The sequence below is a fragment of the Linepithema humile genome, chromosome 3, assembly GCF_040581485.1.
Source record: "Linepithema humile isolate Giens D197 chromosome 3, Lhum_UNIL_v1.0, whole genome shotgun sequence".
Taxonomy (NCBI): domain Eukaryota; kingdom Metazoa; phylum Arthropoda; class Insecta; order Hymenoptera; family Formicidae; genus Linepithema; species Linepithema humile.
In genome coordinates, this window is record NC_090130.1 from 28,398,997 (window position 1) to 28,413,545 (window position 14,549).

Here is a 14,549-nt window from a genome sequence, read left to right on the forward strand (position 1 = left end):
TTTCGTCGCGATTGTGTGCAAAGAATTCGACACACACCCAGAATATCACCAATAATATTCGGGGACGGCTTTGAAGAACTTTTGTCAACATTCATCGGGACAGCGTCTATCCGGCCTGCCGAGTCAGAAGGTGTGGATTAAGGATGAGTGACTGGTGCAAACAGAGCCTGATTTGCAGGGATTTGCTTGGCTTCGGTGTTCGCAAAAGATCCCTGCGGATTTTCCATCGCGGCCATTTGATACGTAAACAAACAACCATATAATGAAGCAACGCGAAGGATTTTAAAGGATCGTTATTCAGCGTCACACATGCGCGTCCTCGTATTATAATTCAGATTACATGCACTATATGTCGCGTACGCGTACACCATATACGCGCGCTGTACCATTGCATGTACTATAATATCATAAATGTCCAAGAGAAATTTTTATTTAGCGCGAGTGAGATTTTTTACCACTCCGCTGCCGACATAATGGCAAGTAGCCTAATTTCGACCAGTTTTTAATTTTTCTCTTGTACACAAAACATAAAACACTGCAGAAAGGAAACAACTATGGGAATATACACACGAAAGTACATATAGCGTGCTTTTTTTCTTTTTAAGAAAAGAAAACGTTTTTAGTACGTTTTGAACTACTCGCAGTAATGAGAGACCTTGTGTTCTGCGAGTAACGTTTAAAATTATAGCACTTGCGAGATGTAGTAGAAAATTGATTTGAAACGTCAGGAAAGATAATGTTCGCACATCGCTGCTTTTCCTCTCAGCGAGACTGAGAGCGGAAAGGCTGCCTCGATGCCACTTTCCGCCCTTCAAGCCGGCCAATCATGACACAGCAAATATCCCTCTTTTTCAAAATACACGGCGGTCGAAATTCGACAACTCTCCGCTGTACGAAATTGTATAATTCTGCATAATGCAGTTGTCGAATGCAATTTGTAAATTTGTCGCATGATAGCTATTCGGGAAATGTGACATATAATACTGAAGCGCCTAACGACGCATTTGGTTGGGTCATCGAACATCGCAGACCATGGAAACTATTCGGAGCAACTGTTCCAACGATCGCTTTGCGGAGCATGGGCAGAAATTAATGGAATCCTTGGCAGGATGTAACATAGTGCACCGAGCTTCAACGTGTTACACATCAGACATGCCTGCGAGGTGGAGAAACATTCCTTCGATCTGTTAAGTTGGATTACTAACAGTCGTAATTAATGAATTAACGGTAATGTTTTATTAAGTTCGCGCTTGAAGTAACATATAAGATGCTCTCACAAACGCGACAAATAATTTTTTTATATTAAAAAAAAAAATACTTTCCTCCAATTTACGAAATTTTTCTAATTTGTTAAACAAATTGAAGTAATTTAATTAGCAATGCATTGTTTAAGCATATAATATTTTTTTGCGAAACATCCACGTGCTTCCGTAAATAATATTAATACTTTTAACTGATGAAGCGATTAATATAATAGCCTTGTGCAATATTTTATTACGTAACGTCTCATTAAAAAAGATGTATCATATACTATAATAATAAATTCGATTGAACGTAATATCTAGTTACAGTAACAATGAGAATGATACAATGGGATTTCATTGATTAGGTTACCGAGCCAAAGTCATTACACGCATAAGCGTATTAAATTAGCATTTCGACATTCACTGGCTAAATCGCTTAACCGGCTTCCAAGAACTGTCTCTAAATGCAAGAGTTACTCAATTCGTTATTCACATAAGCATAATAGACTAGCCACCGGCAAGCTTGTATCAATCTTATTCTTTGCTCAGCGCGCCAGCTAAAAACATACTTAAACTAATTTTTACTCAACGCTTTATTTGATAGCGCTCTCAAGTAACACGATTTTACTCCGTGTACCACTTTTACCGTTATATCCGGTTAACATCGCCGTAATACACATGCGGTGTAAATTCCGAAAGCAATTTTCTCTAATTCAGAAAAGCAAGTAGAAGTTTTGTGTCTAGGAAAGATTAAAAAAATATTTTTAATTATGTATGTCACATTCAATTGTAACGTGGAAGAGAGATTTTCAGTTATTATTCCATTTCCGCCAAATAAAGGATCAATCCACTTTAGTATCTGTGTTACTACATTGTTACGAGGCTTTTACAAAAATTCCAGGATTGATGATGTAAAAGCTACGCTTAACGATTCATTAATCACTCATGGTTGATAGCATGGTTAATCCACGGCCAACTAGTTAAATGATTTACTAGTGTAATTTATCTTCGGTGCCAGTACAATTATGCAATTCACCATTTCCGAGTGCAAATTCAGTCTATTTTTAATATTCAGTGTCTTTGAAAATTTCTCGAATGGCGTCATATTAATTGAATTTTCGTAATAGTCTCATACTGATTTTTAATTAGACCACTCATTATTAAATAGATCCTTCATTGTTAATTTAACAATTAATATTAACGCACTAGCTGGCAGAAACATTAAATCAGATTACATCGGAATGATTAATGATACCACGAAATCAATTATTTTAACATATGTTTGCAACGTCGTGATTAAAAATAGATTTATGTATCACGCACATATATGAAAATGGAACAATATCGCGATACATACGAGACGCTTCACATGCGAATTTTTTCGAGCCGTGACAAAGATATGCGCGAGATTAAATTGTTAAAAATTGAGAGAGATGAACGATTCATGTAAGGAGTGGAAAGAGATGATCTGTGAGAGGAATCACCAGATTCCCGACGGTAGTAAAATAAAAGCTGCGATAATAAATCGCAAAACTTCGTAAGATGAAGAGAGAAGCTGGAGAACTTAAAAGCCCTCGACATAATCTTGATTCACGTTTGCTAGCGATGGTATTCGAAGGGTCTCAACCTCTTTCTACTTTCGAAGACAAACGGTCAGCGTGCGTCAAGTTACTCCTGAATTATTCATACAATTTCTGCTGTTGAGGGTATTTCTGATGTTTTGAAGGTAGTGTGCAAAAAAGTAATATACAAAACAGGGTAGGGTTTTAGAGCAACCCGAAATGTTCGAGAAATGTTCGAGAAACCATGCAAAGTCATCGTAACAGTGTTTTGCAACACGTCAAAGAACTGATTTGTTGCATGCAAAACATAATTTCTCTTATTAAATAAATGTTAATAGAAAACAATTATAGTCTACTTAAAGAATTTTCTCCGCTCGGTAAATTCAACCGATTAAAATATCAATGTTTGTTAGCAGCGTTGCCGAAGTAATACGCGCAATGTTCTCCGCTACGATTTTCCTTGCCAAATGTAGAGATTTTAATGCGAAAATCCCCATGAGCTACAGAACGCGATAAAACGTGAGAGAGCTTGCGGTGAAAATCCAAGATTTTCCCGTAAGTGAGTATTGAACTAACAATAAGCGCGATTTATATCGCCATAAAAGTGGGGATCCCTGAATGATCCGAAATGAAGAAGAAAGAAAAAGAAATTGGACGTCCCGACTGACGTTATTAAGTGAATTATAGAATGAGAGTTTACGGATATCCCGACTGCACAAAAAAGTAATCTTTTTCTTTTAATCCTATTCACGTCTATCCGACAAAATTATTCTTCTTACAGCGAAAATACCGATAGTATATATTTTCCGCTGAAGTATATGCATATAATTGTTATCAGTTTGTACTTTAACCAAAGAAATTATATCATTTTATGCAATTGTCGTTATTATAATCGTCACGAGCAAGTAGAATGACAAGTGATTGCATAGTGCATACGTGTTATTGATCACTATAATTATAGATATAATATCTGCAATAATGTATAATCATATGCATATGATACGCATTATGCGTTTTGTTGTAAAACATCTTCAATGCATATGAAGCCCTTACTTTCACAATATTTACACAATATTTATATACACAATATTTTTTCTTGTAACAACCCGATCATTAATTTGACTCTTCTCTAAATTTATATGCGTAGTTTTTATTAATTAATTATTTAATTAAAAATGCAATTATTATTATGTTTGTGTCAAATTTATCTCATTTTTTAAAAATATTTATGGAAAAAATGATTAAGATGTAAATAAATAGTACTTAAAAAGTAAAATTCATAAAGAAACGTCGTATACTTAGGAATTTCACTGAACATACAAATATAATTAATGCTGTGTAGAGAAATATGCGACACGGGATTAACAAAATATTTCCATTGCAAGACAAATTATATATATATCAGAAATAAAATATAAAAATCTTTATGGCACACAAGCAAAGACGAAAGAGGATGCTCCTGCGCGCATGAACCTAACCCGAAACTTCGATCGGTATCAATTGACTATTAATGATGTAACAATAGTTCGATATTTATTCCAGATGTTCGATCACAATCTACATTTTCATCTCAAACGATATATATGCAACGATTTTTCAAAGGTTTTAGGTTAATTGTGGCAATAAATTATTGAAAGTACTTTTTTACGATGGCTATTCGATGAATAATAATCGAATTTTCGCGTGTTTGTGGCAAATGTTTTATATTATTGCAGTCGTTTGCATCAAAAATACGAAACAAAATGTCCTTCCCTCAACGCTGGGATAAAATGGCAAGATCTAATTTCCCCTTTCACACTCCTCTCTTGATCCTGCGTCAAGCGCACCTTCTTTGCCCCGCATCGCGATCACTCGCATTCTCATTGAACTTTCTCCGCAGTATTGCTAGATATATAAAAACAAATGTGCCACTTGAATGATCTAGACATTGCCACTCCCTTGCACACTATATTTAGTTCTACTTTCGTATTTCAGCGAAGGGACTTGCCTCCATCCTTAAGTATAAGCTTTTAATAATAAATACGGTGCCGAAAAGGTCACTATATAACTTAGATTAGTGATAAAACTTTTCTCACCCCCTAAATAATTACATTTTTGTACTTCTTTTATCGCGAGAGGAAATTTTTATTGGTGAAAATTGTCCTACCGTAAAAAAACAAGCGTCCCCGTCAGTCACTCGAATAAGCTCATCATTCCGTTGCATGTCATTTTCATTTCTATTTACATGATTTTGAGAGAAAAGTTCATTGAATCCCATGAAACTTCGTACATATAAGCATCTTTCTATCGAATTTTTCACTGAAATATTTCGATGGAGTGTAAATGTCTTTTTTTAGATTATTCGTCGTTTAAACTTTCACATTTAAGCGAAATTACTTTCATATCTGTCTTAATTTCCCATTTCATTTTCTTATCGTACAAAATTTGATATATGAAGTGATTAATAATCTTCTTTCTTATGTGAACAACGGTAGATTTATCCTGTCGCATGCTACATTTATTTCCCCCACGTTCTCGCGGGGCGGGCGCCCAATAGACGCCTTCGCCCTTTTCAATCTCTGTTCACATTAGTCCGTGATCATCGATTATTGATATTTTCCACACAGAATTTTTGAATATACACACCATCAGTGTTGTCCGCGTAAGCAATGATTGTTACGCATTTCTGCAGCGCACTCTCCTCGCCAGAAATCCTTTTAGCCTGATGAGATGGTCACGCGTGAATAATATTTTCGCGAGGGTTTATCGAGAGTCGACGCGAATTTTTTTTTTTTTTTTTCTGACAAGCGGAAGTCGCGTGTAAGTACCAACCGTGCGGAGGCGGACGTACGCTTATCACCGGTGCAGTATACATGCGTCGCGACGTCCAGCCACCGACTGTCGGCTGCGCCTCGTCGAGACGTCGACGCGACGCCCGAGGACGTCCGAGGTCGACCGATGACGCCTCCGTAACGGCATGTATAGCTATCGTCGGATGAAAATTCATCGAAATTTCCTACGGACACTCCATCCTGTGTTGAGGATTGAAAAGTGCAGCTTTGCTTTCAACAAAAGGAAATCAGTGTCGTCATTTTGCGGGAAAACTTTTTTTAGGAGGATCGGAAGAAGCGTTTATAAAGAGATATTTGATTGCTAAAGCATTCGAATCGTTATAATTCAACATGGCTTTAGGTGGAAAAGACAAGTTCAGTGATTTTAGTACACTTAAAACTTTTACACAAAGATATAATTGAAGTCTTTGTTTAAATAAATATAAAGCGTGATATGTAATTGTATTATGTTTTGAGAAAGTTATGCTTTAGATGAATGAAATAGCTTTCTATAGAATCATATCACTTTTTGTGTCCAAACAGTTACATCCAATGTAGCACAAACCATGTTTTAAAGTAGTAATGATCAATGATAAATCAGACTGAATTCTCAACTACTATTTAAATCGGTAAAAAGTAAAAATGTAAAAACACGAACAGATTAGAATAATAATAACGATTCATAGAGATGAATTAAGTAGCAAAACTATTAATTCTAGTTTCATTCTTTTTGATAGGATAAAATTTTGTGCTTAAGCTCATTGCTTTAGTTTTTACTATTGTCTCTTTTATAGAAATATATATAGTTGCTATTTAGTTATATCTATGTAAAAAATATTTATGGTTCTAAGAAATCCTCCAATTAAGAAAAAAAATGACAGGCACTTTTTGTATCAAGCCATATAGATATAAATATTCTTACAAATAGATGCACGTATTCGAATTTTAATTAAATACTTAAAAATATTTTTTAATAAACAAACAATAATAAAAATTATTTGATTTTTATATGTTCCATTTTATGATAATTTGAAGCAAACTATCACTATTTTCTTCTTATCTTTTTTATTAATATTTATATTTTTATATGTAAATAAATATAAATCTACAGAGAAATTTTTATTTAAAAAAAAATGCTTTTTTTCGTTCTCATTATATAAATTATAATATTTCTAGAACCATATAAATTTTCGTTGTTGCATAAGGATTTTTACTATCATGTATTATTATTATACAAACAGGCATTATTAACTCGCTACGTAATTTTTATTTTACTTTAGCATCAGAAGTTTATTAAATGAAATTATTGATTTTTATCTCTGTACATATTTAATAATGAAATTATAAAAAGAAATAGTGGAGAATTTTATCGTTTACTAGCTATTTTTATTAGATTTTTGTAAGATATATAATTTTACTTATTAAATTGCCACTTGTTATTTTTAACATTATCATAAAATATAAATAATATCAACCAAATTAGATAATTATAAGAACGATATTAAGCATTTATTTTTTCAAATTTAAATATCTTATAACAATTTAAATCAAATAGAAGATAAATTTATAAATTGTGCAAAATTTATCTTTGCTAAATATATTTGCCATATAAAACTTGACGTTTTCTAAAGAATAATCCAGGCTTTGCTTTTCATCTTCATCAAATAATAGCGCGCCATAAATACTTGTACAAAACAAACTCGTTTATCGACTGCAAACTGTAAAGAATACTGAATTATCGACTCTGTAATTATCTTTGGACTGGGTAATTTTTTTGTTGTAAACAATAAAATGAAAGAAAAACATTTTGAGATTAAAAATAAAACAGAAGCTATATGCAAAAATTTTGCATAGAATTTATATAATTACATTGAAGTTGATGTTTTTAGGATGGATTAGTAACAGGAATGGCGATTGCGTCTTCCTCAGATGCATGCATGATTCGCATAAAAGTACTGAAAATCTATAGTATACGTGACATGAACTATAAATTTCCAGCACTTAAACTGAACGCACCTCTCGTTTACAAGAATGACTAAGCAAATTTATTGGAAAAGCGCAAAAGACAGAGGAATTCAAGCGTTTTCACGACTATTTTACTCTTGGTCGTGAAAAGTTATCAAAGCAGGGTATGGATGGGAAGAGATCTATTAAAATGGTACGTTGTGTAGCATTACGTATGCAACATGTCTTCTTCTGACACTTTGCAAACGTCAACTAGCATGATAAGTAGAGCATAATTTTCTATCATTGAACTTATGTATCAAACAATTTTATGTACAAATTAAGCACACAATTTTATATTGTAGCATTCTATATGAAATTCTTTCTATTAAACAATAATATTTATATATGCTCTTTATTGACAGGATCCCTTGTCACCTGGCCCGTGTCTTGATATCAGTGATGATGAGCTGGTTACAATATCAGTACGAGATTTGAACAGACAATTGAAACTGCGTGGACTGTCCAGGGAAGAAATTGTGCGTATGAAACAGCGAAGACGCACATTGAAGAATAGAGGATATGCAGCTAGCTGTCGTATAAAACGTATCGAACAAAAAGATGAGCTAGAATCTGAAAAGACTCAAGAATACCGAGATATGGAAGCTATGCAAGACGACAACAATCGTATGAGGGAGGAAATAGACTCCTGGCATTCGAAATATCATGCATTAAAAAAGTTTGCTCAAGAAAAAAAAATCATTATTCCACCTGAATTGGAGGCTATATAAACTTTATATATATACATATATATAGCATCTATTATATTGCATTATGACCTATATATACTATATAAACTACATATAGCATATATTATATTACATATATAAGCATATAAATTAGGGTGAAAGGATGAAAAAATGCATGATAGTTTTATTAATATTAATATTAATTTTAATTTTATTTCTCATATATTTTCATTTTCATTATGTAATAAAAGCATCAACCTGCTAACGACATGAACATTGATTGAATTTCCTAACAATTTATACTTTTGTCTATCTGTAATATGCTTTGGAAAATCGAAATTTTCTGGAAAACACATTAATCTGTAAACTTCTTTAGGTGAAAAAAATCTAAGTTTCAAATCTGACAGAATCTGTACCTGTTTATCCGAATTATTCTTGTGATTGTCAGCTTCACTGTATTTCAATCTAATTGTTTCATCCGTGAATGGGCAATATACAGATCCTGTACCTTCTGCGTAATGTCCATATCCTTTGGTGAAGCAACAAGAACCAGCGCTTTCAGATGTTCGTATATCTAACACCCATGCTCTCTTTTGTAAGAATTTTGAGGGTATCAAATATCTTGATTCCTCAGTGTTTTCCAAGATGTTATCTAATGTATAGCATATCCTGTCAGATTTGGGATTAATCTTGCCATTTTTCTTTGCTAATACAGAATGCCTACTTTGTGGCAGTGATTTGAGTAATTCAGAGGATAAGCAATTATCCAATGAGGGTTGTTTGAAACAAAATTTCAAATTATTTCTCTTTGCCAGTAAATAATACCTAAGTCTACTGTTTGGTATACCAAATTGACATGGACTTAATATTAATTCTCTATAGGCATATCCACAGCTTTCCATGCAATGTATTAGTTTGTCTCTCATTTCCGATATCTCAAAACCTTTGACATTTTCCAGCAGAATGTATTTTAAATTTCTTAAGTTTGGTATCAGACTCAAAATATGTAATAAAGAGCAAGCTCTGTTATCAAGAGCATCTTTTTTTAATCCTAATCTAGTAAAAGGCTGACACGGAGGACTCATAAGTATAGTGTCTACATCCAATTTCTCCAATTCTTCTGCATCAATAGACTGAATATTTCTATTCATGAGAACGGTGTCTGGAAAATTGTGACGATAAACATCATTTGCATTTGGATTTATGTCAATTGCTGCGACGACTTTTGCTGTAATTCCACTTTCTGAAATAATACATGTATGTCATATATATGTACATATATACAGATAGATTAATATTATAGGTTAACCTCATACTATAATTCAAAATAACAGTTTTCAATATTTAAATTTACCACGGAGCGCATAATGCATTCCCCCGATACCGCTGTATAGCTCCAGTACTCTCATTATCGACGATTTGTTGATGCTGATAATAAACAAAAACAGTAATATACGTCACATTCGCGCAACGCACTTCAGTACCAGCCCACACCTGACCTACGTGGGTCTTCGCTAGCTCCCTGTTAATCGACATATACAATAAATTCAACGGGTTTTAACGTGTACATCAGGAGTATGTCAGATAAAATGATTAGAGATGCACGATTCCTGAGTAACTTGTGTAGATAAGGACATCAATGACGAAATCTGATTTAATTTTAACCTAACGTCGGACGTTCATAGTTCATCAGTGTTGAGAGAAAAAGCGAAAGAGGAAAGAATTTGGATGGAACGCGAATGCAGACACACCAGATAGTCGAAGATGTTTCGAAGTCGGAGCTGGTTCGGAGGTGGGCTTTGGAAGCCTAAAAATCCTCATTCTCCTGAGCATCTTAAGTACGTAGATGGTTGATAAATGCGTTGCTATTTTATCAACAAAAAAAATATATATTTTATGTTGTGTGTTTTACGTTTAGGTACCTGTACAATGTCTTATCAAAGAATCAAACTGTATCTGAGAACAATAGAGGTTTATTAGTTGAAACTCTACGCTCCATTGCTGAGATTCTCATATGGGGTGACCAAAATGATAGCAGTGTATTTGAGTAAATAATAACAATGTTACTTTTACATTTTGTGCCATGAGAGAATAATCTTGATTTAATTGGACTGAAGCATTTAATTAAATTAAAATTATTTTCTCATGAAACGGAGTATTGCTTTTTATGATAGGTGATACTATTCTAGAAAGCATGATATGCAAAATGTTAAAATGTTATTCATAAAGTATTGTGTATTCACAGTTTTTTTCTGGAGAAAAACATGCTTTCATTTTTTTTACGTATTATGAAGCAAAAATGTGGGAGCTACGTGTGTGTTCAATTGCTTCAAACATTGAATATTTTATTTGAAAACATACGCAATGAGACATCTTTATGTGAGTTGGGTGAAATTAATGACTCCATATTAAATAACTGTCAAATCCGTAATTTCCTAAAATCTCTTATTTTTACACAGATTATCTATTAAGTAATAATCATGTAAACAGTATAATAGTGCACAAATTTGACTTTAGTGATGAGGAAGTAATGGCGTACTATATCAGTTTTTTGAAGACGCTGAGTCTAAAACTAAACGCACATACCATCCATTTCTTCTATAACGAGGTAAACGAGGTACACATAATGATTTTTTGTGTCTGTCTTTTTAGTTATAATTATTTGTTATTTATTGATCTCAAAGTTATTAGGAATATATTTATCGTGTAAGTGTTATATATTTGTGCATTATGTAATTGACTGTATTAGTGATTATAAAATTATAATAAATATTTTTCTCTGTTATTAGCATACCAATGATTTCCCACTGTACACGGAAGCAATTAAATTTTTCAACCATTCGGAAGGTATGGTACGCATAGCTGTGAGAACTTTGACTCTGAATGTGTATCGTGTTGAGGATGCATCTATGCTAGCTTTCATAAGAGATCGCACAGCTGCACCATACTTTAGTAATCTTGTCTGGTTCATTGGCGATCATATTATAGAATTGGACACTTGTGTCCGAAATGATGCTGAGTAAGTATTAAACATTGAAAGCTTAGGTATTACTTGCTTCCGTTATTAATAAAATGTACTTTCAGTCATCAGAGTCAAAACAGATTATCAGATTTAGTTGCGGAACATTTGGACCATTTGCATTATTTAAATGACATTTTGTCTTTGAATATAGCAGACTTAAATAAAGTTCTATCAGATCATTTGTTACATAAGCTATTAATCCCGTTATATGTTTATTCTCTGATGAAACACAAAAATGTTCTGTGCCAAACTCAGGTATGTATAAAATTCTTGTATTTTTAATTTTTACGTAATAACAATTAACTTGGATTTTTAGGATGAGAGGAAACACGTCAGTGTTGTAGTAGCACTTTTTCTACTTTCTCAAGTCTTTTTGATAGTGTCGCACGGACCTCTTGTACATACACTGGCAGTCGTAATGCTTATGTCTGACTTAGATACAATTCAAAGTGGGATGAATAGAGTTTTAGAAAAATTTGAAACCGTAATGTCGAGTAAATCTCTCACTTTTTCACCATCGAAAGAAACGTTGAAAAAATCCCTGGAAACTCTGAGCAAAACGCTACCGTTGTCTGAGAGATCTTGCGACGACAACGAAACAGGAGCGACTGAGAATGCGATTGAGGAACTGCAAGAATGTAATCAACCAAGCACATCGTTTAGCGATTCTTCAACAGCAAATACTCCCGTTCTTATAAGTACGCCATTGGATACAAGTATTCCTAGCGAAGATGATTTAGAAGAAATTAAGCAATTGAATGTGACAGATGAGGAGAAAGAACAACGCTTGGCCTTAGAGAGCCCTTTGACACCGCATCAAAGCCAAAGTGACATGCATGGATCTTTAGCGAAGAAGCCATTTTTAGAAACAATAATCAATTCTTTATTATGTACGGAGAATGATTATGCTGCATTATTCGCACTTTGCTTACTGTATGCATTAGCCAATAATCAGGTAATTATTACAAATTCTAACAAATTTATCTTATTATTAAATATGTAATAACAAATCAATTTGTTTGTTTTTGCAAGGGTATAAGTCGTCAAAGTCTCGATATAATTTTGTCTCCATTTCAAAATAATACCTCTGTGAAAAATTCATATAATGAATTACTCATGGATAGATTGATTCATATTATAACATTAAGCTGTCAGACAAGTGAGTCACATCAAATATTCTTACTACAAATTTGAAATATTTACGTAGCTTCCATTTTTACGAGAATATTAATTTTTTATTAGATGCCAAAGTAAGACTTGTCACATTGGAGCTAACAATCAAGTTGTTGACGCAGCTAATGGTATCTGAAGGACAAGGCTTATTACGAGAATCGCATCTAACAGCCATCGAAGCAGCGAAAGAACAAAGCACGTCTCTGCTCAAAAACTTCTACAAGGTATGTGAATGATTAAAAACTAGATTTTAATTGAGATATATTTATGCGAGAAAAATATATGAACTTTACTGTTTTGAAGAGTGAAGATATTTTCTTGGATATGTTTGAGGACGAATATAGTGAGATACAGAAACGCCCGCTGAATGTCGAATGGCTGATGATGGACAGCAATATTTTATTGCCTCCCACCGGCACACCTATGACTGGAATTGAATTTAGTAAAAGACTGCCGTGTGGTGAGGTACGTAAGAATAGAAAATATGTTTTCAAATAAATTGTGCATGAAAACTGAAAAGAAATTATGATTGCACAGGTGGAAAGGGCGCGGCGCGCAATAAGAGTTTTCTTCTTAATAAGAGAATTGTCTCTGACGCTCAATATGGAAGTGGAGACTCAATTACCGTTGACCAATCCAGCTAATTGTGTACAAGTTAACAACGTTCTTGACCTAAGTGAGAGTTATTTGAATTATTTGACCTCCTCTTGGTTGCAATTATACGATACGGAACAGTAAATGATACAGATTCGTTATTTTTATAGATAATAGTGATTTAATTGCATGCACCGTCGTGTGGAAAGACGGCCAGAAAATTCGCCGTTTTTTGGTCATCGATGTCGTGCAATTGATTCTCGTGGAGCCCGATACCAGCAAGCTCGGATGGGGTGTCGCGAAACTAGTCGGTTTTTTACAAGATATCGATGTGGCTGGTGACAAGGACGACTCAAGGTGTTTGCATTTGACAATTTACAAACCGTTAAACAGCAGCACGGGCAATCGTATACCATTGCTGTCGGCTAAATTCATATTTGACGATCACATTCGATGTATGGCTGCCAAACAAAGGTGAGTTTTATAGCGAACTTGAAGCGAAGTCGCGTTTATTGAAATGCTAATTAAATTGCTGTAATAATTCAGGCTGACAAAGGGACGAATAAAAGCAAGGCAGAAAAAAATGAATCAGATTGCAAGATTGCTGGACATTCCGACAAGCATGCCTCATTGTTCGACACCGCCTAACTACGCCTTACGCGGTTTACGACACGATCGTAAGTTTAAAATTACGCGGAATCAGTGAAATCTTTGCAAATCTTGGTTGCTTCGATTTTTTTTCAGGTGTAGCCGGACGTGGTCAGAGACTGCAAAAGGATCAGAGGCCGATGTTCACGGTGAACAAAGTTCCTGGGTTTGCCGCTCAAATGCGCCGGGAAACTGTTAGACCAGTGGCATCGTCGAGTTCCAAACGCGATGATGCCAATTCGAACGAGAAGATTCATGAAAACGGTTTGCGGTCCAGAGACAGTTCGCCCAAGATGCCAAGGCCGCGGAGTGAAGAGATTCCTCTGGAAGACATGCGAATTCGAAAAGCTTCCCTCACGTCCAATGGACTAAACGTAACGCATATATGTTCAGAGAGAAGAGACAGTCAAAGTGCTACTTGCTCAAATAACAGCGAGTCTTCTTCTATCAGGAAACACTCTGAAGAAACGTCTTTCACGTCTCCGCAAGCGCAGGAATCGAAGCCACGTAGGAAGGGTCAGGTGGAAACTGTGTGATTTTACAAACAGCAACTCGACAAACTAGTAATTTAAACCAAACACATCTTTCAGAAATTTAAAGTAAGAAATTTTTTTTATTCGTGTTACTTAAGAATGTAAATTAATCACTTAAGGATAAAACATGGAGCGACGAATCGTGTAACAATTCTTGTAATTAATTCATGTATATATATTTTTGCTGATTATAATTTCTCTATCATTTGAAAAAATAAAGGAAATTGTGATCTTTACATAATCTTAATTAATGTAAAAAATGTAGGAACA

The 14,549-nt window shown here is 34.2% G+C and overlaps 4 protein-coding genes across 12 annotated transcripts in view; 2 read left to right on the forward strand and 2 right to left on the reverse strand.

The window, feature by feature from the left end:
- Positions 1 to 5,771, reverse strand: part of wake (wide awake) — a 73,979-nt gene extending 68,208 nt beyond the window's left edge. For 3 of the 5 annotated variants that reach the window (XM_067351908.1, XM_012374754.2, XM_067351907.1), the window contains exon 1: positions 5,432 to 5,771. In XM_067351908.1, coding sequence (XP_067208009.1) covers positions 5,432 to 5,434 — 3 coding nt within the window. In that variant the 5' untranslated portion in view covers positions 5,435 to 5,771. The remainder of the gene's footprint in view (positions 1 to 5,431) is intronic. The other 2 variants (XM_012374755.2, XM_067351911.1) reach the window with 1 other exon arrangement.
- A 1,752-nt stretch (positions 5,772 to 7,523) lies between these two features.
- Positions 7,524 to 8,577, forward strand: maf-S (MAF bZIP transcription factor K). Its single transcript, XM_012374764.2, has 2 exons — positions 7,524 to 7,774; positions 7,986 to 8,577. Exons 1-2 carry the CDS (start codon positions 7,748 to 7,750, stop codon positions 8,349 to 8,351), a joined length of 393 nt encoding a protein of 130 aa, XP_012230187.1. The 5' UTR covers positions 7,524 to 7,747; the 3' UTR covers positions 8,352 to 8,577.
- Mt2 (methyltransferase 2) lies at positions 8,492 to 9,804 on the reverse strand. Of its 2 annotated transcripts, XM_012374774.2 has the most exons (3): positions 9,664 to 9,804; positions 8,726 to 9,552; positions 8,492 to 8,652 (listed from the first exon to the last, which is right to left on the reverse strand). In XM_012374774.2, the coding sequence occupies exons 1-3, from the start codon at positions 9,716 to 9,718 to the stop codon at positions 8,599 to 8,601; spliced, it is 936 nt and encodes a 311-aa protein (XP_012230197.2). In that variant the 5' UTR covers positions 9,719 to 9,804; the 3' UTR covers positions 8,492 to 8,598. The 2 variants fall into 2 exon arrangements, with proteins under 2 accessions (XP_012230197.2, XP_012230196.2); XM_012374773.2 differs by having other exon boundaries at positions 8,492 to 9,552.
- Positions 9,805 to 10,008: 204 nt separating this feature from the next.
- Positions 10,009 to 14,520, forward strand: ema (C-type lectin domain containing ema). Of its 4 annotated transcripts, none has more exons than XM_012374770.2 (15): positions 10,009 to 10,147; positions 10,228 to 10,356; positions 10,555 to 10,688; positions 10,769 to 10,926; positions 11,099 to 11,328; positions 11,394 to 11,586; positions 11,648 to 12,286; positions 12,364 to 12,490; positions 12,574 to 12,728; positions 12,808 to 12,969; positions 13,042 to 13,180; positions 13,269 to 13,572; positions 13,645 to 13,775; positions 13,843 to 14,120; positions 14,198 to 14,520. In XM_012374770.2, exons 1-15 carry the CDS (start codon positions 10,074 to 10,076, stop codon positions 14,207 to 14,209), a joined length of 2,865 nt encoding a protein of 954 aa, XP_012230193.1. In that variant the 5' UTR covers positions 10,009 to 10,073; the 3' UTR covers positions 14,210 to 14,520. The 4 variants fall into 4 exon arrangements, with proteins under 4 accessions (XP_012230193.1, XP_012230192.1, XP_012230190.1 ...); XM_012374769.2 differs by having other exon boundaries at positions 11,648 to 12,029; positions 12,099 to 12,286; positions 13,843 to 14,520; XM_012374767.2 differs by having other exon boundaries at positions 13,843 to 14,520.
- The last annotated feature ends 29 nt before the right edge of the window (positions 14,521 to 14,549 follow it).

Coding starts and splice junctions, on each gene's coding strand:
- ema (XM_012374767.2), top strand. CDS start 10,074: ATGTTTCGAAGTCGGAGCTGGTTCGGAGGTGGGCTTTGGAAGCCTAAA. Junction 10,689..10,768: donor ACGCAATGAGACATCTTTAT/GTGAGTTGGGTG, acceptor ATTTTTACACAG/ATTATCTATTAAGTAATAAT. Junction 13,776..13,842: donor ACGCGGTTTACGACACGATC/GTAAGTTTAAAA, acceptor ATTTTTTTTCAG/GTGTAGCCGGACGTGGTCAG.
- maf-S (XM_012374764.2), top strand. CDS start 7,748: ATGGATGGGAAGAGATCTATTAAAATG. Junction 7,775..7,985: donor GGAAGAGATCTATTAAAATG/GTACGTTGTGTA, acceptor CTTTATTGACAG/GATCCCTTGTCACCTGGCCC.
- Mt2 (XM_012374773.2), bottom strand. CDS start 9,718: ATGAGAGTACTGGAGCTATACAGCGGTATCGGGGGAATGCATTATGCG. Junction 9,553..9,663: donor AATGCATTATGCGCTCCGTG/GTAAATTTAAAT, acceptor GTATTATTTCAG/AAAGTGGAATTACAGCAAAA.